This window comes from Eurypyga helias, unplaced genomic scaffold (genome assembly GCF_000690775.1).
Source record: "Eurypyga helias isolate BGI_N326 unplaced genomic scaffold, ASM69077v1 Scaffold19673, whole genome shotgun sequence".
Classification (NCBI taxonomy): Eukaryota; Metazoa; Chordata; class Aves; order Eurypygiformes; family Eurypygidae; genus Eurypyga; species Eurypyga helias.
In genome coordinates this window covers 640-28201 of record NW_010243319.1, presented here as the reverse complement: position 1 = coordinate 28201, position 27562 = coordinate 640, and the positions used below count along the sequence as shown (strand labels likewise).

Here is a 27562-nt window from a genome sequence, read left to right as displayed (position 1 = left end):
ATTCTTCCTCTTACAGTTACTGCTTATATGCAGGATATGGATAGCCTTCAGAGGGGGAGCTGCTTACTACCTTTTTGGTTTTGTTTTGGAACCGAGATTTGTCATAACATTTGTGAGTCAGCAAGGTGTTTCTGGAGGAAACTGATGTCTGAGAAGGAAGCATGCCACTTGTGCTTAATTTTTCCTTTAGTGAGTTTTTAGCTGTAAAAGGCTTTTGTGAAGTTCTTGAATAAGAATGAGATGTTGAGCTGGGGTAGCATGCGGTTGTCAGGCCGTCTGGCTTTACATGGTGCGTCTCAACACTGAAATGTTGCACAAAATAATGGAAGGCTAGAAGGCCCTGAAAACTTGAACGGTAGAAGGATAATAAGTTAACTCCACAATTGATGCAATTCACAAAATAATCTTTTGGTTATTAATTTAGTATGTTGTGCATGTGTATAAGGTTATCTGTTAAAATAGTAAATATCTTCTGTTTTTGTGTTACCTTCCACAGATGATGTACTTCATCCTGTTGTCATAGGACTCTGTTGGCTTAAAGGAAAACTAAAGGTATAAATAACAACTTCTGGTTATCTTTCCCTTCCTCTTTACCCTGCCCCATTCTTCCTTCTGAGGTTCCTGGGGAAGGGTAACCACAACCGAGCTCTATGCTTGTATTCCTTCCCTGCTACTAGAATTTCCTCTTTGTTTTTTGAAAATTCACCAAAATTACTGTGATGCCTACAGTTGTTCCAGTGTTTGCTTTATCAGAAGTGTACGTTTAACTTAAGCTCTTACTTTAGTCCACCTCTGTGGATATTTACTTTGCAGGGGGAAAGCCCTTCCTCGGTGTAGAACTTTAGATCTTGATATTTGCCTTTCTTCTCCAGATAGCACTGGCCGCCTTTTTGGAGGCACTCAGGACAATACATGTTTGACATAATCTAATTACCTTGGCTTGCATACAGTCTGTAGTATCTAATTACATTCAGTTTTTATTTGCCATTTTATACAGGCTTCTTTGCAAATGCTGTTTCAGAGGAAACAAGTTGTTTGAGCTGGTAGCTTGTAAACTAAAATACTCAAATAGTATGGTGTTGGATTCAGTTCATATTGCAGAAACACATGTTCAACTGTTCCCGGGTGCACTTTATAATAAAATATAAAGGAGAATCACTTGTTTTATCTTCTCACAGGAGGATATCTCAAGGCCCCTTCCCAACCCTTCTTGGTGCTGTTGCCCCCGTTCCCCCACCCCCTGGTCTGTAAATTGTTTCCATGCCCAGGCCCTTAGGATTGCAGTAGTGGCCTCCCTAGTGGTGGCACTGCTGGTTCAGGCACAGAGCCCACATTTAATAAACCCCATTTATTCAACCACATTTATTAAAGCTGCCCTGAGTGAATGCAGAGAACACTTAACTCTTGAATGAGCTGGATCACGGCCTCCTGTTCTGTGTAACCGTGTGCCTCTGTGGAGAGTAAGTGTGGTATGTCCGAACTGTACGGTTAGCCGGCCTAACTGGCAGCTCCCAGCAGTTACTTGTGTAACCTAATCCCAGGTTGTGTTCCTTTTCAGCAAATCGGCGGTTGGTTTCAAGGCTGGTGTGTTCTCAGTTGCTTCATTTACGACGTGCAGCCGAGGGAGGGCAGGGCCAGTAATTCTTTGTGCTGGGGTTCTCAGTCACTTTTGTTTAGTCCTTGAGAACTTGTGTGGGAAGGGCATTCGGTGGATTGCTGACATTTGAGTAACTTTTTCATCCTTGCTGTAAAGTGGATGAGTTCCAGGCAGCTGTAAACACACTTTGGGGCTTTCATCCGTACTTGAAACAATTCAGGCATGAGCAAGTTCAGAATGCAGATAGGCACGTGTCTGAGAAGTATGTACAGTTGACTGAAGACTCGGGGAGGAAAATGCTTGGACAAGGTGTCTTGTGTGTGTCATGACAGTGCACGTGTAAATTCATACCCCACTTCTGCAATGCCAGGTCGGCTTTCAAGTTCTAAGTCTTTCTTTGGAGGATTCTCCTGTGAAGAACTTTACTGTTGTGGTGAAGAAAGAAGCAGTCTAAGTGCAACAAGAGTGTCGTAGTATGATTCTGATAGAGTCACGTATAAGACAGCAGTGTCCAGTATGCTTTTGTGTCTAGTAATGCCTTTGAGTTTACCGAATTAAAAAATGAGAATGTCTTTTATATCACTTCAGCTGTGACAGCCTTCAGAATGTTGAGAGAACACACATGAAACACCGACCTGACCGGATAAATCCGGTCAGGATTTATCAATTTTGATTTTAAGATAAAAATTATAAATTACTATACTAAAAAAAGTGGAGGTCTTACTCCATGGTGTAGGGTTCTGGTGCCTCCTTAGCAAAACTTGTACAAAATTTATGTGCAAACGTTGTGTACTTTCCTTGCTTGCCTTTTCCTTTCATGGCTGTTCTGATAGCAATTCTACAAACATTTTGGTGAGCCTGTATAAACTCAGCAGCAGTACTTCACTAAAATTTGAGAAAATTCTGTTTGAGAGCTTGGAAACACAGGCTGCATTTTTCTCTTCACCTGGGTTTGCTTTGGGAAAGGGACACGTTTGGATTCGGTGTCCCTTTGTGCTCTTCTAGCTACAAGCATTACCCGCTGCTCCTGTTTCTCTAATGCAGGGTCCAGACTTGGAAGGAAGCTTACAGAACGCCGCACTTGAACTTGATAGAAGTTTCGTGTGGGAAGAAATGGGTGACTGGACGGGAATGATCTGTGTGGAAAGGACAAACCAAACAGCTCTTCCTAAAAACTGGTCAGGAAAAGTAGCCAGGTGCTGCTCTGATCAACAGGGGAGAGCAGGCACAGAGTGGCTGAAGGTGCCAATAGTTTTGGTGGCCAATACTCCCTTCCCAGAGCCCAAAGTACAGCCTGCTGCAGCCAAGCGGTATGACTTGGTGTATTAACAAAAAAGTGTTAATCTTGCAACAGATTAATCAGTCTGAAAGCGTGTCAGACTGAGTTGTGTTGCTTGTGCCTCCTTGTAGGGCCCAGTTGTTGGAAAACCAATGTCCTTTTTTTTCCTTAAATACTTCAGAGTTATGTCAGCCACATAGTGACTGAGAAATGGAGGGTTCAGAGAAACCACAAGGAGGTGAGAAAAGCAATTTCCAAGATCAGAACACCTGAGGCAGAAACTGTATGTGTAATCTCGCAGCATTGGTGGTTGTTTAGGGTGGGGTTTTTTCCACCCTGAACAATAACATTTCCTCCTGTTAATTTTTTTTGTCAGTTCTGTTAGGGGGGAATTTGCTTTTTAGCATCAGTCTCCTAAACTGAAAGAATGTTGAAGGAAAAATGCCAACATTATAGATATGAGATTTGCTTGGGTTGTGAGACTGATCCTAACTCATGCCCTGCATTTGTGTTTACAGGGATCACAGCCTCCTTTATTGATATAGGAGTGGGGCCACATTCATCTTCTACTGCTATGAAAAGCTGCTTTTAAAAAAGTACTGCTATGTATCACAGTAGATACAGTTTAATGCAGGTTTCTTTTTTGCTCCCAGACAACTGGTCACCCATGGAGCATTAAATCCAGAATTACTGTATGGGAGGGGAACTGAGGAAGGACCACAGTTAAATGTGTTACTGACCTTTTTGTGTCAGAGATGAAAACTTTCCCTATAAGTGACTTCTAAAGCTTCTATTTCCTGGCAAAAGTGTTTCTTTTGAATGGTTTCTGGGTTTGGTTCTGTGGTGTTGTGCTTCTGTTAGAGGTATTTTATTAAACATGAGTGTGACTGTTAATAGTGGGGATAAAAATGGCAGTGTGCATGTGTAGGGAGGGGGAACTGCATTTCCATTTTCTTTCCAAGCTTTTGGTGTTTGTTTCAGAAATAAAGGAAAGGGCAAGGCACCTAAAGTCTATGCTGAGAGGAGTTTAGCTTTGTATTCTGTGAACTTTCAGGCTGCTTCGTTGCCAGTTTCAGCATGCCTTAGGGAGACATTGTAAACTTGTAACCGTTCAGTTATGGAAAAAGTTAAAATAACTGAAAGTATCTTTTGGATATGAATGAATGATAGGAGTGGATATGAGTGAATCCTCTCCAGGAGTTTGTTACTGTCAGATGGGCACACTGCATAACTGTTTCATGCTTTTGGTTTTAATGCTTGTTCAAATTAACTTTAATGCTAATTATCAGAATCTGTAATTATGCAAAAACTACTAATGAAGAGTGCAGTCTTGGTCAGTGTGCAGTATACCTGTGGGATGGTAAGAGATTTTTCTTCTGCTGAGACTGAATGTTTAATGTGAAAAGAATCTGCGTCAGATGCCTAGCAGTACTGCATCTAGGAGGGGACTGATGTACTTTAATATCTTCAGTGTTCTTTGAATGCTGCTGTTGCAGTTTTTCAGTTGTAGACAGGCTGTTTGAAGTAGTTCTCATGAAAGGGAAGAGTCGCATGGAAGAAAAATTGTGGCGAAAATTTTGGAAAGATACATGAGAACATTCAGCTGGCAGTGGATTGTTTGAGCATGGCATAAACATAGAACTAATGTCTGGTAATGAGTGTGTTTCAGAAACATGCTTGTAACATTGAAAGGAAGAAAAGCTAGTTTTTCTGGAATCAACCAACTAAGAATTATATATTTATGAAGACATCACTGTAAAAATCTTTCCTCCATTATTTTAAATTAAATTTTTCTTTAGAACATATCAGACATCTTTTCACTGGAGTGAATTGGTGTGGATCTTGGCAAAGTCGGAGAAAATGAATTTAGTTTCAGTAAAAATGACTTTCATCAGTTACTGGTTGGAGCAAAAGACCCAAAATAAATAAACAAATCAATGCTGGGGCACAGGTTACAGGACACCGAAAGAGAAGCTGTAGATAAGCTATGCTGTGCGCACCTCTTGGCTCTTACGGTGGCCGGAAGGTGGACACGCTAACCTGCGTCCTGTGAAATAGTATGTCTGTTGTCTTCTGCTGTTGGGCTTGGTTCTGTATTCAGTGTACCAGCTAGAAGTACCGGCCTGTGCAATACTATGCTGTGTGATTTATTTTTTTTGGTCAGTTCAGAGCTGGTCAAGTAGTTGCCGTGGTAATTCTCTTCCCTCAGATCTGTGTATGGAGTGAGCTGTTTGAGTTCAAAGTGCATTATATATTCATACAACTTTTTAAGCTAGCTTTCTTTACACTAGAGGGCAGGGGAAAGGTGTAATTGATAAATCTACTTCTTAAGCAGCTTTTATTCCAAATTATTAGCATGGAAGAATACAGAATGAGGACAGTGACTGGGCTTGAGAACTGACCATGTCTGGTGGCTGCCCATGTGGTATCAGAATTGAAGTGTTCTTGACTAGACTCTTCTTGGCCTGAGTGAAGAAGTATTTCTGGGAGCCTGGAGTCTCCTGTCGTCCCACCTGAGGGTTGCCTCTGAATAGCTGCAGAAGTCAGCAGCCGGACAATTGGTTACTGCTGTTTCTTCAAAAGCTCCCCCTTGCCAACTGCATGCTATTGTACCATGGATGCCAAGAGCAGGTTTAGCAACTCTTCATCAGGGGTTCCCTGCCTTCCTTCTCCCCTGCCCTTCCACCCTCAAGCCAGTTGAAGGGTTTTGCCCAGTCCAGGCCAGATCTGAGCCAGCTTCTCATCTTCTCCCATCAGTGGTGACTCCCTCTTGAAGTGTGTGAGTAGAACCCACAGCCTTCAGTTTAGGCAGGAAGAACAGCCAAGGCTGGCATGTTTTACGTTTGCCTGCTGAGGTGAGGAAGCAAGTACTTTCTAGAAAATGTCAAAAAGTTCAATATGAAGGCTGTAACGTTAGCGTGTTCCTTACATCAGCAGTGACAAGAAGGAGGTTTTGAAGGTTGCCCTGCTACTCCTTATCTCAGCGTACTCCATAAAGAAATCCAGTTGAACTCCTCCTCTTGTTTTGTCTCATGTATTACCTAGAAGGGTGAAATAAAATAGGTTCCTCATAGTGGGTAAGTTAAGAGGAGGAAAGAGAACAAACCATCTGGGTTTCTCTTACTCCCCTTATCTGCTTATCTCTACTCTGGTTTTGTTGTTACCATCTAACTAGTTACTCTTTTCTAGCTGTCCATATACATAATATGGTTGTTGCAACTATACTTTCTTTTTTTTTCTTCACCTTTCTGGCTGCTGACAGTAGGGCAGTGCATACGAACTGCGAGGTGGTTGTACCTGCCTGTGCATGCTGCACTCAGTTGTATTCTTCAATTTTTATCTTCCCTCCTGCCTCCTTCTTTCAGAATGTCTCTGTGTCTTCCCATTCCTTGTTCCCTTTGTACATGACATGTAAGACTTGTCATTTATGTACCATTTAAAAAAGAAAATAATTCTAAGGATCTGAATCTTACTGGATTATGAGTGGGTGTTGAGTTTTAAATCATAGAATCACAGAACGGTTTGGGTTGGAAGGGATCTTAAAGATAATCTAGTTCCAACCCCCGTGCCATGGGCAGGGACACCTTCCACTAGACCAGGTTGCTCCAAGCCTCATCCAGCCTGGCCTTGAACACTTCCAGGGATGGGGCATCCACAGCTGCTCTGGGCAACCTGTCCCAGTGCTTCCCTACCCTCTCCGGGAAGAACTTCTTCCTGATATCCAATCTAAACCTCCCCACTTTCAATTTAAACCCGTTACCCCTTGTCCTGTCACTACAGGCCCTTGTAAAAAGTCCCCCCCAGCTTCCTTGTAGCCCCTTCAGGCACTGGAAGGTGCTATAAGGTCTCCCTGGAGCCTTCTCTTCTCCAGGCGGAACAAGCCCAACTCTCTCAGCCTGTCCCCAGGGCAGAGGGGCTCCAGCCCTCGGAGCATCTCCGTGGCCTCCTCTGGACTCACTCCAGCAGTTCAATATTCCTCTTATATTGAGGGCATCTTATAGGCATTTATATATTTTGAACCTTTGGACCACTGAACCTGCACAAGTGGTGGCCTTGCTGCAGGAGTGATAAGGAAAGGCAGGAGGGCAGGAGAGGATGATATGCTGTCATTGTGTACGTTGTCAGTGAAAGACGTTCATGAACTGACCAAAACGATCCCTTTGTATTTCAAGCTGCATTGGAATTGTGGTAGCTGGGGAAAAACATACACTGATAGCTTTATCTTTGACCCTGAGTATGCAAAAATAGTACTGTCTGTTGATTTGGAAGTAGGCAGGGGGGTGTTCATGTCCCTGCGCTGGGAGAGGTTCATGCTGAAGCGTAACTGCGCGTGGTGTGTGCGTGGGTTGGGAACGTTTTTTCTGTTTCTTACTATGTAACTTGTGATACTATTAAAATGTTACGTGTTTTTTTATATACTAACAGTACTAAACTTGCTACTGTTTTAAAAAATAAACCAACAACCACACCAGCCCCTTCCCCCCGCCCCGCAAAAGAAACCCAAAAAAAACCCAAGACCTGAAACAAACACTAAGTCCCTGAATCACTGATAAAAATGGAATTTCTTCAATTAATACTCTTTATTATAATTCCTCTTTGGCCTCTTTTTCTCAATAGTACTGTCAGTGCTTGCAGGGCTGTTTGGGCCTGCAGCTAGCACCTAGCCACCTTTATGAAGGCCCCTAACGCACTGATTATCTAAACGAACATGATGTAAACTGCTCCTGTGACACCAGAGATGCGGTGAGAGGAATCATGCATGTGTTACTGATGATTTGTGATGTGGAGAAAGCCAAATGCTTTCAAGACACGAGTTAATTTTGCGGATGTGGGTGAACTGTACCATGTTATGTGTAGGTTGATCATGTCACAAGGGAAAAGGCAGTGCTGTTTTCCAGATGCTTTCAAAAGAGACTGGGAGGTCTGTGTCAGGAAGAAAGTGTAACACTTTATGGCAAAGGATACTGTGATTTTCCCTGACTCCCTCAATTTTTCTTTCATAGATCGCATCAATGGAGCACATCCAGGGAGCTTGGAAGACTATCAGTAATGGTTTTGGACTGAAGGATTCCGTCTTTGACGGCCCAAACTGTATTTCACCTACTATCGTCCAGCAGTTTGGTTATCAACGCCGGGCATCTGATGATGGCAAAATCTCAGATACTTCCAAAACCAGTAACACTATCCGTGTTTTCTTGCCCAACAAGCAGCGCACAGTGGTAAGTGTAGATGACCTGTATGTAAGAAATGCCGTGCTGTTCCCGTTGCTAACACTATGACGTGTATCTGGCAAGAGAAGCTTCACAAAAGGTCTTATTGTGATTGTGTTGTCATCAATTTGTTAATTCTTAAGAACATACTTTGAAAACAGTGTTATCTGTCTTTTGAGAACCCATATTTCTCTACCTCAGTGCTGTATGTTTCCAAAACACACGAGCAAGATGCTTTGCTTACGTACCAAACATTAAAAGACAGTAGTTGGCTGACCAGAACAATGAGGCCTGTGTGAAATAAAACATGGAGTCATTTCTCTCACAGTTTCCTTCACTGGGATGCCCACAGTGAAGTAGGGTAGTTAAAGCTGAAGTAAAACTTCTTGAGGGACCACTTCTATTAGATTTGAGCATGCTGCTAATGGTCCTACACAAAGTTCCCCGAAATCTAAATCAAGCGTTTTTCTATACTTCGGGTAACTCCATTTGCCTGTATTCCTGTTACTTTACAAGCTACCTGCTGTATAAAATCCTGTTTCACAGAAACACGGTAACTGTAAGAAATTGGAGAGTTACAAAATGGCTTCAAAACTTCAGTTGCATCAGTACAGAATAGTTACATCTGTGGCAGAAACCCTGCCTGACTGACAGGTTGGCTGGGGGAAACTGGAAGGCGCAACAGTCTCTTACGTCAGACAAGTAATATTTATTTACCTATTTATTAACTTCAAAAGTGAACGGCTGTGCAGTTGTAGTGGAATGTCTAAAGAAAAAGAGAAAACATTACTTTGTCCCCCCACCAAAAAAAACCCCAAAAAACCCACCCAAAATACCCCAAACCTGAAACAAATTCTACAATCACTGACTAAACTGTTTTCCCCTTTGGTCCCAGGTAAATGTGCGGAATGGGATGACCTTACATGACTGTCTGAGGAAGGCACTTAAAGTAAGAGGCCTGCAGCCAGAGTGCTGTGCTGTTTTTCGACTTCTTACTGAGCCGAAAGGGTAAGAGTCTGTGATGTTATATGTGAAGCTTTCAACTAGAGAGTGTAAAGATCTTGGGTTCAGAATAGCAGCAAGAATGCTTTCTTCCTGTCTTGCTAGCTTCTTCTAGAAGTGCAGTTCGGTTGTGAACACATCCATGTTGCTTTCTTTACCCTCCTCTAGGTAAACTCCTTCAGCTTCCTGGGTATTAAAACATTTTTTTGTTTTAAAGCTAAATACTAAAAATGCTCGAAATTGAGAGGTACACTCAAGGGTTTGCAGTGTCTTACAGAGCTTTTTGTCATTCTCCAGCTGAAATGATGTGCCTGCCCATGGCAGGGGGGTTGGAACTAGATGATCTTTAAGGTCCCTTCCAACCCTAACCATTCTATGATTCTATGATATTGGAGGTGTGTTTCTCCTGTGCAGTTGTAGTTGGTAAATTTCAGTGCTAGTGATTCTTGGCCAACTTAAATGAACATCTCCTCTGTGTGCTCAGTTTTAAGGCTGTACATTCCTCTACAACTTTTCAATGTTTGGGTTTAAATCTCACTTCAGATATTCCTTATTTTTTGTAGGACCGGGGATGCTGCTATTAAATACCAAATGATTCTTTTACAAGCTGAGGGAGTGAAGGTATCTCATGGAGTTAATACATTTAACTTCACACCTCGTAAGGCTTGGGCTTAATGCCCTGTGGGTTTACATCTCTGTGTAACTGAGTCCATTCTGGGGTCACCAGTGACGTTAGGGCTGAAGCACGTAGTCTAGCTTTCATGTCACCAAGTCTGCCATTCATAATTTCTTATGTTTTGTTTTAAGGGTATTTCTGTGATGCCATTACAGCTTCTAGGTGTCTTATTTCAAATAATCGATATATCTAAATGATTTGCACGCTAAAAAATCGGCAGAAAAATCGTTGTGGTTTCAAAGCACCTTCTAACTTTTTTAAGTGAAAGACACAAATACAGCTCACTATCAGAAATTAGCCACGTTTTTTTGTATTTGTTTTCAGTTTGCTCAAGAAAACTCACAAGACATAGATAGTTGATTAGGCCAGACTTCTTACCTCTGAAGTAATTTTGTTGTCCCCATTTTCTCTTTCAGAAAAAAAGTGCGTTTGGATTGGAATACGGATGCTGCCTCCTTGATTGGAGAGGAACTGCAAGTAGACTTTCTTGATCACGTTCCACTCACTACACACAATTTTGTAAGCTTTTTCTTGTCTGTATTTTGGTGTAAATTGTGTCAATTGAACAACGTATTCCATCAAAGAATGGTTTAGGCATTAGGTACCTTTCAGCTTTCTAAAAAGAGCGGGATTTCACAGATGATGATTTGATGCCTTCACCCCTGCTCCCCACAAATTAGATTGGCTAAATACCAACTTGCAATGAAATGCCAGAATTCTGTTTATGTTTACTGATTCCTGGCTGTCAGACTTTAAAAGCTCACATTATGCATTTTCTTCAAAGATCTGATTTTCATTTTTATTTTATATAAATGACGTAACATGACAGTTACAGATTTATGTATTGTATCATGTCTTTAAAGTCCAGATCTGGGAGGTAACTTGCATTTTCAGTCTGCGGCTCATTGGTCGAGTTGGGCAGCTTTATTGGGCTGTTGGTAACTGTTCTGAACGTAGAGGGCTGCAGTTATTCTGCAAGGTCATGGCTGGTTTTTTTTATAAAGATAATGCCTGACTCTTAGTAGTTTTACCTTGCATTATTTTGTGCTCCATCTGAAGGAACTCTATTCCTGTGTTCTAGCCTTGTTATTGTTTTGTCCCAGACATCTATTGTTCCAAGTGGCAAAACTAAAGGATTATGATTTGCATCCATGAGAAAGCTTGGGATTGTTATACAAAAACTGAAAGTAGCTTTGCTTCTACTTTACGTTTTTGGAAAACTAAAAATAAAATTATCTGCAGTTGGTCAGCAGAAAATATTTCTCTCCAGGCCTGAAGAAGCTCAGGCCGCGAGCCTTCCTCCACAGTATGCTCCGGAGGAAAAAATCCTTTGGTTCACTTCAAGCTTTTTTTGTGTTTCAGAAGCTTTAAAAAAGTTAGATGCCATTTAAAAACTTAGAACTTCCTTAAACTATTTTATTTGCTAAGGAATTGTATCTCTTAAGCAAGGGGTATGGCTTAGTCGTAAACTCACAACAAGCATTTGGACTAATAAAACAAATGTGTGGGTGGTTTTTTGTTTTTTTTTTAATATATAATCACCTAAACAAAGTCCTAAATGTTTGTAAGCTTTCCAGGCTTCCAACCAAACTGGGAAAATATGCAAGGATGCTCAGGTGTGGTTTTTAGTTCGGTAGCACTTTGGAGGCACTGATAACACTTTAGCACTGTGTGTGTTTATGTCAAGCTCTGAAGATCTTAATCTCAGCTAATGAAGAGAATTAGTAGCTTGGATTAATCATTTAATGTGTTTTCTAGGCTCGGAAGACCTTTCTAAAGCTTGCGTTCTGTGACATCTGCCAGAAGTTCCTGCTAAATGGGTTTCGGTGTCAGACGTGCTGTTATAAGTTCCACGAGCACTGCAGCACTAAAGTGCCAACCATGTGTGTCGACTGGAGCAATATCAGGCAACTCTTGTAAGGACTGTTCCCTTTTAATAGCAACCGTAATTCTCTGTGAGAGACAAGCATTGTTTAGTTTAATCTCTTATGACAGAGATGAATGTGGGTTGTTGGGAAGTGGAGTCACTTTCGTCAGTATCTAGAGAATGTGTGTATTGATGTCATAAAACAGCCAGCAATGATTGTCTGTTCCCAGGTGAAGAAGGCCATTTACAGCAAACACATTTTGTTCTTGCTGTAAAATTTAATATTCTGGGACAAGCGAACAAAGGTCTTGAGTGCCCAGGCAGTTGCTATGTCGCCCTCTGTTTCAACATGGGAAGCCATAGTAATTTCTCTCACATAACACTTTTATTAGAAGAAACAGGTCATGATTCAGTTCTTTTGGCTGTTGGAAGCGTGAGCATTCAGACCTACCACAACTTTTGACACTGTTGAAAGTGCATGGAATGCTGAAGAAACTGCTGAAGGATACTGCTTTCCTAATACTGATTAGAAAAAGTTGAAAATCATTGTGTTAGAAGTAGTCCTTTTTATGCCAAAGTTGTTAAAACCTCAGATTGATTTTATGTGTCTTGGTGATTGTGTTTTGTATAACTGAACTTGGTCGTATGGTTATGCCTGTTCTTATGCTGACTAGTCATTAGAGGGTAGGATGACTTGTGCCACTTGGTGCTACCTGCCTTTAACAGAATGCAAAAAATCTGGTCTCAGATACCCTTTGAGGAAAATCTGAAGTCTGATGTAAAAAGATTTCTTAAATTTAGAAACAACACATGGAAATTTTCTTGGGGAGTCTGAAGATGTAGCTTTTAGTCGTACCATACACAGAGGAAAAATACTATGTAAAGTTAGGAATGTGTTCATGAAGTTAATTATGCTGGAAAGGAGCAGCCCTTTAAATTTTCAGCTTTAAAGAGCATTGTACAGGAGGTAGTGTAGCAGTTGAAATTGTAATTGTTTTTGTTGATATTTCAGATTGTTCCTAAATTCAAATATCAGTGACAGTGGTGTCCCTGCACTACCTCCCTTGACAATGAGACGGTTGCGGGAGTCTGTCTCCCGGATACCTGTTAGGTAAGCTAGTATTTCCTGTCATTTCTGTTTTGGGAAATACAGTTGTTAAAAAAATTAAAAAAAAAGAAAAAGAAAAAAAGAAACACCCCCAGCTCCTTAAAAACAGGACAGTTGTGTAGAAGGTTGGGGTAAATGTGCAGGGCAACACCACTTCATCACAGATAATACAGAGCATCCTTTCTTGTTCTTAGGTTCAAGCAAAACAGTGATTTGGGATTTTGTACTTTCAGTTTTTAGCCTTAAGATTTTAAGGGAGGTGGTTAAAGGTTTTCTGGAAACCTTTGTTTTCCTGCCTAAGAAAATTCAAGGCTCCCTTTGGTATTTTTGTGAACTGGTTTTGTTTCACCTGGTCAGGTAGTCTACAAGTAAGGGTTCATGACTCATTTTGCATGACTTGGGTACGTGAGCTAAAATAACGCTGCAGTGTTCCGATGACGGATAAGAGTTTAAAGAGAGAGCAGTGGAAACTGAAAACATGCTGCTCTTAAAGAAAATTCTGAGACCTAAAGGGAATGTTCCTGTAGTTTTATAGGCTAAAAATTGCTTTCCTTTCAAAGGGGCCGGTGTTCTGTTCTCTGACATTCTAGAGGCTGAAGAGGGCAGGCCATCTTTTGTTTTTTCTGCATCCCTTTGAAAAAGTCTTGCCTTATTCAGGAGTGAGGCACAGAGCACATAGCTGATTTGCAAATGGTTCTGTGTATTTACTTATTTATTTTAGTGGGACCTGCATCAGGAATTGGTCTTATATTCTCTTTGCCATCTTGTTCTGTTTCCAGTGTTGATGAACAATGACTCGTTAATGACAGTTTAAGCTTTTTGTGAGGTCTGGCTGATTTCAGTTAAGATACTTAAGTGTGATGTGGGATAAATAGGGTTTGAGTGACCTTAGCTGTGATTTGTAACTCTCCATTGAACTGGTTTTTAGTGTTGGCCTCCTTTTAACTGGTATTGGGTTTCATGACTTCCTTGCTGGCTGTTCTGTCTGAACCATTGAACAGTCTTGCAAACCTTTACAAATTCAGGGCTTAGCAGTAAAACTAGCTCTTAAGCTATGCATTACAGGCTTGAAATGAGCAGTTTGTTTAAATTGCACAGGCCTGAATTAATCCAGCAGAGCTGGTATTTTGTCAGTATATTAAATGTGATTTGATGAGGGTTGAGGTGAATTTCGTAATTGCAGAAACGTAACTTATGTTAAACACTCCAGACAAATAACATCTTGTCAGGTCACATACTTGAAGTTTTAAAATTTGTTTCTTGAGTTAAACTGGGAATGATTCAGCTGACCAGATAGTGTAGTTAGCATGCAAGTCCCAGCTTTCTCTGTTTTGGATTCTGTCTATATTGCTTTTGAACAGGTTACACTGAAGAGTATTTTTCAACTGCTAGAGGAGAAAAAATATCCATAACTTTTCCTTTCTCTTTCTTTCCTTCTCAGTTCCCAGCACAGGTATTCTACACCTCATGCCTTCACATTCAACACATCAAATCCTTCTTCTGAGGGCTCCCTTTCCCAAAGACAGCGATCTACATCCACGCCAAATGTCCATATGGTTAGCACTACGATGCCTGTGGACGGCCGGATAATTGAGGTAATGTTGATAGGAAGGGAAGAGCATAAAGTTAAACTAAAATCGTGACTGGCTATCTAATAGTCACTGGTTGGTTTTTCTTCTTTGCTTTCTGTCATTTGCTTTAATTTGTTTGCCTTAATTGGCTGAGCGATGAAAAATGTGGGCGACATCTACATAGAAAGTTGATGGCTCATTCTTGCAGTCTTTATCAACTTTGAAGTTCTAGGTAGATCCTTGGTGTCTGTAAAGATGTAGGGGCATTAGCAGTCAAGTTTCACAGAACTGAATAGAAAATAAGCTCAGTTTTGCTGAAGAACTACTTTAGGCATGTCTAAGAAGGTTCTTTCAAACTGAGGAATCTGAGTCTGTTGGGGGAGCTGGCGTTTATTCTGAGTCAGACTTCAAGTACTGTCAGTCTGGATGTAACTCTTGGAGTTGGACACTCCAGTCCAAGCTTACTGGCAATATGTTCTGTGTTCCACCTGTACAGAATTAACAGTGATCTGGGCTCATGTGCTAAAGCCATCTGTATCTGAGAATATTTCTTCTGTCCTTAGCTTTCAAGCAGCACCTTTTTTTTTCCCTGCCTTACACTGGCAGTAGTGAGAGACAGTTCTTTCAAGTCAGGGCTACAGTGTTTTGGGTGTTTGGTTTTTTGGGGTTTGTTTTGTGATAACTGTAACAAAATAAGGGGGTGGTGTGCAGGAGAGCTTGCAGATAGAAAACTGAACTGCACGACTTGAGAGAGAGCGCTCTGTTTTTGCTCCGGAATAGTTTTAAAGCTCTTTAGTCCAAGGCAAAGCCTTTGACTGTGGAGTTTACTTGCATCTTCAGCTGGTGGTTTATAGGCTGCTATGAAATCTGAGGACTCGCTGAAATGTGCTAGAGAAGTCCTCTGGACCTTTGGTGGAACTGAGGAAAAGTGCGCTGCAGCCCCATGAAGCTTTTTTGGTTAGAAGCTTTGTGTCAGCTGGGTTTTATGGGGAGAGGTATCCTCTCTTTCTCTTGAGTTTTCTTAAGCTTACAACCTTTTATTTTATGACACAAAAAATAATGAAGCACTCAAGTGAATATGAATTACGAACTCCATAGTGTCATGACCCTTTAAGGGTTCTTTCTTTATCCTTTATTCATAGCAGTAGGGACAAAAATGCTTTCTATCCTGGCTCTTCATAATATCATAGGGACTGAATAAAAATAGTTGTCATGTTTTAAAGGCAATACCTGCTTTTCCAAAAGGCTTTAAAAAAAAAAAAAAGTAAAAGAACCAGCACAAAAAAAAGGCAGGGGAGGCCTAGTATGACAGCAGAAACACCACCGTAATAAAGTGGCTTAACCAAAGGATGGACACTAGTGAACATCTGGGTTTGAACAGGAATGCTTACTTGAAAGTTTTACTGAACTTAGTTGTCATTTATCAAACAAATTAGGTCACTTTTTCTTTCATTTATCCTAACATTTTTTTAAAATATTTTTTTATACTTCCTCTGTTCTTCTCTTTTATCTCTTACTGTGTTGGCCTAGAATAACAGCCTGAATGCTTCTCCCAGTTCCTGGTGCAGACGATTTTGTTTGAGGGGAAGAGTAGGTATTTTCTTGGTGCCTTTTGTTTTCTTGTGATTAACAGGATTGCTATAACTTTTAAGCCATGGCAGTGTTCTCATGTGATGCTGGAGCTGATTTGATGAAAGTCTTCATAGCATGTTTATGCTTAAATACTGAGGATGCTAATTGGAAGAGGTGAAATGATAGAGAGCTTCATTTTTAGTTTAGCTGGATGAATCCATGCTGCTATGACATTTGGTGTGAATTTGAATAGGCTTGGATTAGAGATGCATTTGGTTGCATAGTTCTTAATGTAAAACCCTCTCAACACATCTTTAGTGTGGTGCATTTCCTGTGGAAACAAATTTTTTTAATATAACTGTACAAAATCCTTAGATTAAGAACATGATGTACTATTTTTATTTCACATCAAAGTAAAGACTACAGCACTGTGTATGGTATTATTTGTGTTGTTAGAACAATCCTAAAGACCACTGGTTTTGGTTCATTTGCTGTAGGGATTCAGAAGCAAAAAAGAAAATATTCACATCATGATTTAAAGTCCAAAATACTTACTTAAGAAAAAACAGTTACGTAAGTAAGAGCACAATTTAAAATGATTTAGTTACCCTTTGCCAGCTTACTTGAAACGAGTTACATTCTCAGGCTGATGTACAAAAGAACATCACTTGTTATTAATTCAGGTTCCTAAAGATTTGTGTTGTCCTCAAAATGGACAAAAGTAACTTGCAAGAGGTCTTCGTTGGTAGTTAGACAGATTTTAATCCACTCAGGCATAGAGTAGTGGTACTTGGCAGGAATACGGAGTCAAGCCTGGGAGAATGCAACTAGCTGTCTAAAATGGTGTATTGCATAAATGAATCTTTACTGAGAATAATCTGAGTTAATTTGAAAACTGTATGGTGGAATGTGGGTGTGTTCTGTCCTCCTATGAAATCTTACGTTTATTATTCTACTAATTAGTTACACAGTTTGACTTTACTTCTATTAACTTTGGCAGTATTTAACATTTCTGTAGTGCATGTTCTTGCTTTGTACTTATACAGTACCTGGATATTTTACCTTTCCTGTATGTTCTGTGGGATAATACGTAGCAGGTGAGAAAAGTTGTGAAGTCATGTTTGTCAGAGCTTAGTTTATCTTGTGCATGGCTGTAGAACTGTGTTGTAAAGTGCCTGTGGCATGAGGTGAGAGTTGTTGCACTGTACCAAGTAGTGAACTGTGTAAGAACATGCTTTTCAGATATCATCAAACATTAATCTGTGGAAAAATGTCTTGAAAATTAGTTAGTGGGTGGTTTTTTTTTTCATGAGGGCACAAGACATAGCCTTTTTTGGGTTGAAATAGTATGGTATTTCAAAATGTGTGTTGACATGGAATATTTTAGGGTCTTTCAAAAGTTTTCCTGCCTGTAACCCAAAACCTTTTTGAGAACACGTCCCCTGGAGATACTGGAGCTGTGTTCAGATCTGAAATACAAGCATGTACAAAACTCCAGCAGCGGGAATGCAGACAGTATTTCTGGTGTTTCTTCTTGGTCGCTGTCTTTCCCACCCCCACCCCCCCTTCTCTTTTTTTGGTAGTAATACCTTGTAATACGCTATGAATATTTTTCATGTTTTGTCAGAATTCACAAGTTGCATGGTTTTTAGCATACAGGATTCTTGTGACTAGAAAATAACCAGGCTGTCATCTTCTGGAGGGTGTTGGTCAGTACCGTATCACACTTGACCAAAGATGTTCCTGCTTGTTTCTTTATATGTTCTTGTATATTTATTAACTTTATTGTCCATCTCCTCTGTTTTAGGATGCAATTCGAAGCCATAGTGAATCAGGTATGGTTTCCAAAAATAAAATAGTATTATATCTTATTTTGTGAATGTTTTCTGGTTCATAATTTCCTTGTTTATTTTTACATTTAAGCTTCACCTTCTGCTCTGTCTGGAAGTCCTAACAATATGAGCCCCACTGGCTGGTCCCAGCCCAAAACCCCAGTCCCAGCCCAAAGAGAAAGAGCCCCTGGATCCAACACACAAGAAAAAAACAAAATTGTAAGTACTGGATTTATTTCTCTTTTTTTTTTTTTAATATATTATAGAGTCATTGAATGGTTTGGGTTGGAAGGAACCTTAAAGATCATCTAGTTCCAACCCCCCTGCCCTGGGAATATTAAACTAGGCTGGGAGTGGTGTTTTTTTGGGATACGTTTCTGAACTTTGCTGTACATGCTGGTGGTAATCTTGGATTACTCTGCACCCTGTGTACACCATAGGGATATAATTTTTTCTAACTTGGGAAAGGTAGCAGTATTGTATTACATTATAAATACTCAGACCAAAGTGTTTTGGATTAAAAATTAATTTTGGACAGTATTGTGAAATTATTTTTTAGTACAGATTCGAGGATTACCTTTTTAAAGCTCCAGGGCTGCATCTTTTTTACTTTTTTGTGATATCTTCGAAGTTAGCCTTGTTACCGCTCTTTGAACTGTATTGCCAAAGCTTCCACAGACGATGGGTATTGATAATGCCATCATTTTCATAGTGAAGTTAGTCAGAATGTCTCAGGGAAAAGGAGATTTAACAAAATGAGAGTTTTCCCTCAGTGGTTTGATGTAAACTTGGGGGGAGGGGGAAGAAAAGTTAGAATAATAATGAATAATATCTTGAATCTTTTGAAGGCTTATAGGATTTAAAGCTTAGTAGGACTCAGTTGTCAATCACCTAGACATTTGGGGATTCTGCTCTCATCTTTTTGGTTTATTCCTTTTAAATATGTAAATGAGTTCTTGAAGTTTAGTACTGTAATTTTGAAAAAGTCACTAAGCTTCTTAAGTATTTCAGATCTCTTTAAATAGTTGATTATAAAATATTCTTCCTTTTAAGATCCAAGACCAGGGTTTAAGTTTCTAGTGCAGGTCTTAATGATAGCTGCTTAAGCAGTTAAAGCCATCCAAGAAAAGGTTTTGGGTTGTTTTTGTAAAAAAAACCCGAAAAAACCACCACCCCCTCATAAATTGAGAAGAAAAATGAAAGTCCAAACTGCAGAACAAAACCCTCGAAGTTTCAGTGCATCTTAAATGTGTGTGAAGGCAGGCAGTTCATGCTTGGTGTGTAAATGTAAAGTAAAGCCATGTCAATTTTTCTTCCAGAGGCCTCGTGGACAGAGAGATTCCAGTTATTACTGGGAAATAGAAGCAAGTGAAGTCATGCTTTCTACCAGAATAGGGTCAGGTTCTTTTGGGACAGTTTACAAAGGCAAATGGCATGGTAAGTTCTTGACAAGTGTTACTGTCTTCTCAAAATGTTGATCCTGTGGGACAGCAAGCCAGGAAAAGGTAAAATTGTTTTAATGGTGCTGTGTGCTTGTCTGCCACCAAAGGTACTAGGTGAGAAATGATAATTTCCTAATATTAGCAGTGTGGAAATTAAGGCAAAGAACAAACAGCCGAATGTGAATCTCCTAACTGCCATCTGCACGTTCGTTACATTGGAGCCAGCGTTGCCTTCCGTGTTACCGTGCTCTCCAACACACCTTCTTTTCTGAAAAGATTTCACTCTGGTAGCGGGATTGAACTGGCAGAATTAGCTGGCAAATGTCACAGCCTGATGTTAAATGGTGTGTACCTTTTTTTCATACTTACATTCAAGGTGGTAAGGAAAGGAACTAAGCATAAATTGCTTCTGCTGTGGAGTTTTTCTAAGGAAGAAATGGTTGATGTGAGAGTTATATCCTAAAGTTAACTGGAATACATTGAAAAGAGGCACGTTGCAGAACTACAGAATTAGTTTCCAAATTCAGGGCTTGTGATTTAAAAAGAAACACATGCAAACCCCCTCCAGGCCCTAATTTAAATAGCATCATTGTCATACAGTAAGCTGACTAAAAAAAAAAAACCTGGAAACTTACCTTCCGTCCTCCGTTTTTAAAGAATCAATACTTGGATGTCTTAAAGCCCCAGTGTTGCCAACATCAATGGAGGGACTATTCTTACGTAGTGAAAAGTAATACTCGTGAACAGTTAAACCATTTCCGTTATGGAAGTGCAATGGAGCGCACAAATCCGGACGAAAAATAGGTTAAATAAGATTTCCCTGAATAAGGTAATAAATGTGAATGTCTTGTTAATGTACTTGGATTTCATGTTAATAAACAGTCTTTGTGTATCAAGAACCTTGGTTCTTCATATGTTGAACCGGAAATACATGGAGCTAAATCATTACCAGGAGCCTTCAGTTGTGTGCCTGAGCTGGCCCTATAGCTGTCACCTAAGTCGAGAGCCGTAGGATTCAAAGTCCTGTCTGGGGTAACTGCTTAGAGTTCTGCTGGTTTCTCGGAGAAGTCCAAGTTAAATTCCTGCAGTTCGTTTTCGTTTGGTCTGTAACCATCATTTGCGGCGTGGCCTTAAAGGATTTAAAGGGTTTATATTTCTTGCAAGTCTTTTGTGCTTAGAAATGAAGAAACTGGGAGTTCACGAGTGCATGAATTAGTGAAACCGCAGGATTTTTTGTCGTAACCTGTTTTAATGGTACAAGCGCAGCAATAAAAATGCCTTGGTGAAGCTCAGTGAATTTAATTGATGTGGGCAGATTGCTGCAGACCTCAGTGAAAAGGCTACATTGTGAGAGGTTTCCTAACATGCCCTAACTGTGAAGGGCTGTTTGCCGTGACCCATTGGAGAGCACCGGGGGAAGACTGCGTACAGCTGTATGCAAACCGTAGTAGGTTTCCTGTAAGCTTCCCTGGTTTGGTCTTCCCAAACGAAAATGGAAGTGTCAGGGACAGTCTTGCTCTGTGGAGTGCGTGTCTTGTTGAACAGGTATCTTGAGCTTCCATATTTTTCCAGCTTGTTCTGATGGTTAAGTACTAATTTTCTTATTTGCACCACTTCTGTTACAGACCCCCTTTGGATCCTGTAGTGTCCTGTAGCATGCTTCTAAATTTAAAAGGCGGAAAGAGAACCAAGGCAGTTTAATTGGGTTGGAAGACTACCCATCATAAACACTCACATTTCCCCTTTGACCCTGGTAATCAGTTCTAGGGTTTTGGTGGTTGGGGGGTGGTGGAAGCTGACGTGCCTTCAGATTGCTGCTGAACAAAACAAGTGCTGTTGTGTATTTGCTTCTGTAGAGAGAACGGCTCGGGAAATGCCATCAAGCCTAAATAAAATGTGGCACCTGGTTCAGTAAGAACAGTGTAAGGTTAAAAATAGCTTTTCATCCTTGGAGGATGGATCATAATGGAGAATATATTGGAAAATAATCTGAAAGCATTTGGCCTGTAATCAGTGGATGCTGCATGCTTGCCTTGCCTTGGCACAGCTCGTGGCAGTATACTGGTAGACCATCTGTCTGTCTCGCATTGTACATCCGCAGAGTCACAGTAGGGACAGGCTACAAAGCCTGTGATTTTAGTAGTCCTATGAATGTCTAGTCTTTCTACCAGTTATCTTCTGTTCTGGTGCGTGAGCAGGGAGATCTGTAAGTTATGGAACGTTATGCATCCTACAGCAGTGAGATGGTTCTCTTCATGGAGATGCTAGAGAACGAAGTAGGAAGTATATTGCCTTTACTGAAGTTACAGGGGGAAGACCTAAATCTATAGTAATGTGTTCAATGTTTGTGCATCTTTGTGACTTCAGATTATACAGCAAATTAAGTAACTGTTAACTGCAGTGGAAGGTAGTGCAGTTCACTCTGGGTACTTTGAAACTTTGACGTACCAGTTTGCATATCCTTCTCGAACTTTGTGGCAACATTGTGTTTTTTAACTGAGTGGTTAGTATTCCTAATGTATGCAGCTGATCATTATGTTCTAGAGACATGCTAATGTATTTTTCAAATACATCTTGGGAAAGAGACCATATCAAGAAGAAAATAATTAGTGATTGTGGTAGCAGAGAAGTCTGTCACTCGGCATTTTTTTAATGTAGGTGGATTGTGTAATGCTAAGTGGCAGCAGCTTTTGAACTATGGGAGAAGCCTATACTGGAGTATAGCATCAAATCTTTTTACTGCATGTGGACTAAGACTGTAGTTTCAGATTTCCTAAGCTGCTTTTGCCTTCCTGTGACAGTGTCATGGCAAGTTCACCCCCTCTTGAGTTCTAAAATGCTGTCCATTCGTAGTTAAAATGAATGTGATATTTACTGCTTTCACTGAGGAATCTGTGGGTCTTGCTGTTAGTGCTTCTACTTTTTGTTGGAACAGTCTGTTTCATTCCACTATTACATCTGGGTTTGGTCAGTTCAATTCTACTGTTCTCTGGATGTACGCTGTACAGGTTTTTACAACTTTCTTTCTCTGGAAAGAGTCTCTAAGCAGATAGCACTGGGCCATCAAATATTCCTGTCTGCATCACCCTTCAGCAGATACTGAAATTCAAAGCAAGCACTGACACTGAAAGCAGTGCCAATGAAACTTTGAAGTAAAACTTTATAATCTGTCAGTTTAAAGAACAGTAAGATATTCTGCTTTCCAGAGACCCCAAATTTGCTATTGAAATATTAAAATCAGTTACATAATTAATAATTTTTCTGCTGTTCCTGGATAGGAGATTTATGCCTCCCATTCCTGAAACTTAGCGGTACTTAAATCTAAAAAGCTTGTTTTTAAAATAAAGTTTACCTTATAAAAGGATGTGTGTATATACATATATAATTTATGTCTCTCTCTCTCTAAAACTTAGACTTAATTATACAAAAATGCAAAGGGGTGTGTGTATATACATGTGTGTTTAAGCTGGGTAGAAAAGGGAAAGTGATGAAACTTGGGGTACTGTTTGGAAGCCGAGAGGCTGTTGTGGCTGTGCTGGCATGCAGCTACACTAGAATGCCTTCACTTTCAACCACTATTTCAGATTTTAGTAGCTTTGTGTCCTGCAAAAAGCGTATGTAATTCTGGTCAGACATAGCTGTTAAAAAATAGAAGATAAGCATGTAAACAATTAATGACTTTTTTTCATTAGACTAAAATTCAGGTAAAGGAATTGCTCTAGACTACAGAAGTTTGTATGTCTGCAGGAAAATCTTGACCTGTGGACAAATTAGTAGAGGTGTACTGTGCACAAATTAGGGTTTCTAAGTGTACTGTATATTAAAGTTATTTTGAGGGGAGGGGTGTGGGGAAAGTTGCATTTTTGGTTACTTACACGGTAAATATATTTTCAGGGGATGTAGCAGTGAAGATACTAAAGGTTGTAGATCCAACCCCAGAACAGTTCCAGGCTTTCAGAAATGAAGTGGCTGTATTAAGGTGAGTTGGTAATTTTGTTGCTAAATTCTGTTACACCAAGGCACTGTATCTCACTGCTACCCCTCCTTTCAGCCGTCTTGCCCAATACTCTCTGTGTGATAGACACGCCAAGCCGGTCTCCAGAGAAAAAGAGTAACTAGAGAGCATGTGGGGATGCTTCTGAACACTGCTGTGCAGCTGTGAGAAACAATCATAATTTGGAGTATTTCAGTAGTTTTTCACTATTTCTGAAAAGTCGTCTTTTCAGATAAATAATGCTAACATCCATAATTGTTCAGGTCATGCTTGGCATGCAGTAAGAGGTGAGGATTAATAAATTCTGCCATAATTCTCATCACTGGACAGAATACTTTAACTGTAACTCGTAAAATTACAGCTTAATTCCTTTTTTTTTTAATGCATGCTTTGATCTGCACAGCTGTTTTCTGCTTTCAGTACTGTTTTTGTAGTGTCCAGTTAACTCTCTGTAATGTCAGTCCTGAAACAGACCTGTTGGAGTACGTAACTATCTTCTCGTCTGTTAATTACTTCACAGCTTATAATGACCCTTTAGTTTCCTGTTGGGATTCAGTCTTCTGTCTGAAGTTGCCACTTTTTCCACAGCTTTCAGGGCGATTTCTGTTAATCCAATAACTTTTTCTAATACTACTTGCAAGTGTGAATGCTGGTTACTATTTTCAAAACTCTTGAATTTTCATGACACCTTTTCTTCAGGGATGATTTAAATTAAATTCTTGGAACTAAATGGAAGTATTTTGACTAAAAAGCATAGAATCAGCTGATTTTATTTAAAAATTTGAAATGGGCAACTGTGCCATATTTTATTTTTGAAACCAAACTTTTCACACACATCCGCTTTGCAAAAAATTTTGCAGGAAACTCCTGGTTTTGGGCTCAAAAGCTGAAGCTTTGGACAAGAATGTGTTTTTAAAAGAACTTGAAACCATTTTTCATAAAGATACTAATTCTTCTCTCTGCTACTTTCTATTAGGAAGACCCGGCATGTTAACATTTTGCTCTTCATGGGCTACATGACTAAGGATAACCTGGCCATTGTCACACAGTGGTGTGAAGGAAGCAGCCTGTATAAACACCTGCATGTTCAAGAGACCAAGTTCCAAATGTTCCAGCTCATTGACATTGCTCGGCAGACTGCCCAGGGAATGGAGTGAGTAGGATAAACAAGGCTGGCTGGGTTTGTTCTTGGAATGGTGTTCCCGTTCTCTACCCCAAACCCTAATGTGTGGGGTTACTGCGCTGAAACAGCAGCGTTGAATGGTATGCCAAATAGCGTGTGCCTTAATTCAGTGCTGTTGTATGCATTCCTACTTTCATTTAGCATTTTTTTTCCCCATGGGTTCTTGCCTTCCTGCATGTTAGAGCACTAGTCGCTTCACAGTCGGCTCTTTGGTGTTCTACCTTCTTTTGTAACTTGCTCCTGGAAATTCTGTGACATGAGGGGGTGGCTGTTCCTGTTCTATAGCCAAAGGACTCACACATTTTGGAAGCGTTCTCCAGATGTCCGAGTTGATAGAGTAACCACCTCGCTGCTTCTTCACAACATGTTGTAATCTTTAAAGCCTAGAAGATGCTGACACTGGCTGATGCTGTCAGTGCTCATCTGTTTTGTAGACCAGGACCCAGGCTTCCAGTCAGAGGCCCGGAAAACTAGGAACACGTATTGTGACTGCAGAGTAAAGCAGTTTGTAACAAGTGAACCTTAGCACAGCATACAGATTTCATGCACGTGAAGAAAGCGTCCATCTGTCCAGGGCATTATACAGTTACCCATTGCTGATGCCACTCTTCCTGAGATTCACTCACTTCTGTAATGCATGAGGCAGTTGGCATCAGCTGCTGCTTCCTAGGCTTCTCTTTTCCCCAGGCAGACGCATCCTGTGAGTGACTAAAGCAAGAGGTCTGTGCAGTGGTTGAGTATGTAAGAAACTGGGGCAGTCTGTCAGTAAATTGAAAGGCCTAAGTTTATGTGAACAGCCTTCGTAATGGCATTTTCTGCTTTTTCTTTCCCAGCTATTTGCATGCAAAGAATATCATCCACAGAGACATGAAATCCAATAGTATCCTTTTCTAATCAGTCACGTTTCCTGTAATGCGGGGGGTTTGCTGTTATTACAGAGCTTTTTGGGGGGTTGCAACACCTGTTTCAAATGTATACAGCAATGAGTGCTTCCTCGTGGTGAGCAGGAACTTACCTTTTAGCAAGGACTTGCGTAGAGCCCCTGTGCTTGCTCACCAAACTGCTGTGATGGAGAGCGATGTGCAGCAGTTGTGCTCCAAAAGTGGTGTTTTCCTTAGGTGGTATTTATGCAATTCTCTGTTACCCACGTGCGGCATCGGAGAGAAGCTGCACCCCTCACTTGACGGGAGATACGGGGTGTGTGTGCTGATCTGTGTGTGCACGTGTGGCCTTTGTTCTGCTTCCCTTGGATTTTTAATAAACCTCAAACACCTCCACACGACTGGGAGAAACGAAGCCAAAACTCTTACTTTAAACTCAAGAAAAGGCAAACTTTTACCCCTATTTCTTGCAAAAATATAAATTTAGTAATGCATATGGAGTGAAAATGTTGTGAACTGATGTCTTTGGCCTCTGAAAGTGCCTCCATTTGAAACTGTCAAGAGCAGCGTCCACTGAGCTTGCAGCATCAATGGTAACTTCCTTTCATAAAATGTGAGCAGGATGTTTTGCAGGTGTCATCATAAAAAAACCAGGCCACATTCAGTAGTTCTGTAATGCAAGGGGATTCCCATTTTCAGTTCAGCTGGAGAAGTAATCATTTTAGTGTAGAGGAGGTCAGGAGTTTGTGATTCCTGATAACGATAACCATTTTTTGTGACATGAATGAGCTCCTCTGACCTGGAGTTCACCTAGCGAACTTGGAGTCTGTCATGTTTCTGAATCCTCTTTCTGAGCTTAAAGTATTTTGAAGTGAAATTGTAAAACGAGACCTTCCTAAAATAACCCCAACACAGAAGGTGCTAGTTATCAATCCTAACAGTATTCAGTAGTATTTCCAGTTAACATAGTGAAATTGTACTTAAAGCTGAGGAGAATTGCCAGAGAGCTTCATGCAAATAACTTTTATTTGGGGATTTGTTTCTACTTTTAATGTTTTTTACTTAGTTTTCTTTTTTGAGTTGTGATGACTTCCATGTTGTTTTCCAGTATGTCTTTTGACACCAGTTATTTAAGTACCTGCAGTCACTTGATGTTGATCAACACAGTTGATTTCTGTCCTCACGTCCACGTAATGCAGAAGCATCTCGTCTTGTTTTGTCTTCAATGTGAAATCTGTAAATATGGATGCCATAAAATTACTTTTCCTCTATTTAAGATACAACTCGTAGAAGGTTTAAAAAAAAAAAAAGGGCAAGCTTCTTGGGTAGTTGGCTTGCATTTGCTGTCATGTAACAAAACACTTTGAATTTTCTGACGTGATTACAGAGTTGATTGCTCAAGTTTTCTACAGTCTTTCTTTAACAAATGTGTAGATATATTTCTTCATGAAGGCCTCACTGTGAAAATAGGAGACTTTGGTCTGGCAACTGTAAAATCCAGGTGGAGTGGATCTCAGCAGGTGGAACAGCCCACTGGTTCAATCTTGTGGATGGTGAGCAAACATTTTGCTGCTTTTCAGTAGCTTGCCTTCTTTCTGTTAACTCCCGTTGTGTCAGTGGAGCACTGTCCGAAAGCTTTTGGAGCAAGTGAATCGGCACACGCCGTTAGGACAATCACACGCTCTTCAAGGCCAGGTTGGATGAGGCTTGGAGCAACCTGGTCTAGTGGAAGGTGTCCCTGCCCATGGCAGGGGGGTTGGGACGGGATGGACTGTAAGGTCCCTTCCAACCCAAACCATTCTTTGTTTCTGTGACATGTAGACTTTTATTCCAGTCGTAGGACAAGGTAGAATTGAAGAATGAAGTGCTGGAGTGTTTTACCATTCACCTAAGGATTCTCCTTTTGATTTTTGGTGTTACTGTAAGTATGTAGGGCACAGGCAGGGCTGTCAGGGGAATTGCAAGGAGCTGTTCCCAGGGAGGGAGGAGAGCCTTTCTCCTGCTGTCATCCTGCCTTTTCCCAGATGGCATTGTTCCACTAGAGAGCAGGCTTTTGTCTGCTTTGTGGGATGGGTGAGAGCCTGGCTTTCTCTGTTCCTCACTGCAGCCCCTTCTTGCCCTGCTGGGGACCTGGCACGCCCCTTCGCATGCATACTCGTGTGTTCCGCAGCGTGGGCAGGGGATGGGACAAAGACTGGGACTGCAGCTTGAGGCACGGGAAGGAGTGGGGTTCTGTGGCGACACGCTGGGGACCTCCCGAGAAGGTGCTGTTGGGCCCGTGCTCCTTCCCCTGCACCAGGCAGTCGCAGGAGGTCCTGCGGCAGCTGGGGACCGTGGCATGAGTGCCG

At 40.7% G+C, this 27562-nt stretch overlaps 1 protein-coding gene across 1 annotated transcript; it reads left to right on the top strand.

The window, feature by feature from the left end:
• The first annotated feature begins 497 nt into the window (after nucleotides 1-497).
• LOC104503923 (RAF proto-oncogene serine/threonine-protein kinase) lies at nucleotides 498-26797 on the top strand. Its single transcript, XM_010149372.1, has 15 exons — nucleotides 498-552; nucleotides 7880-8095; nucleotides 8982-9094; nucleotides 10181-10283; nucleotides 11523-11680; nucleotides 12644-12742; nucleotides 14181-14334; nucleotides 15841-15900; nucleotides 17690-17717; nucleotides 17806-17933; nucleotides 19034-19151; nucleotides 23051-23135; nucleotides 24127-24303; nucleotides 25167-25213; nucleotides 26649-26797. The coding sequence occupies exons 2-15, from the start codon at nucleotides 7889-7891 to the stop codon at nucleotides 26795-26797; spliced, it is 1626 nt and encodes a 541-aa protein (XP_010147674.1). The 5' UTR covers nucleotides 498-552; nucleotides 7880-7888.
• The last annotated feature ends 765 nt before the right edge of the window (nucleotides 26798-27562 follow it).

What these genes read in the sequence shown, in the direction of transcription:
- LOC104503923 (XM_010149372.1), top strand. Translation starts at nt 7,889, where the DNA reads ATGGAGCACATCCAGGGAGCTTGGAAGACTATCAGTAATGGTTTTGGA. An exon ending in CTTCTTACTGAGCCGAAAGG is followed by an intron (nt 9,095 to 10,180) that starts GTAAGAGTCTGT and finishes TTTCTCTTTCAG; the next exon opens with AAAAAAAGTGCGTTTGGATT. An exon ending in CACAAGAAAAAAACAAAATT is followed by an intron (nt 17,934 to 19,033) that starts GTAAGTACTGGA and finishes TTTTTCTTCCAG; the next exon opens with AGGCCTCGTGGACAGAGAGA.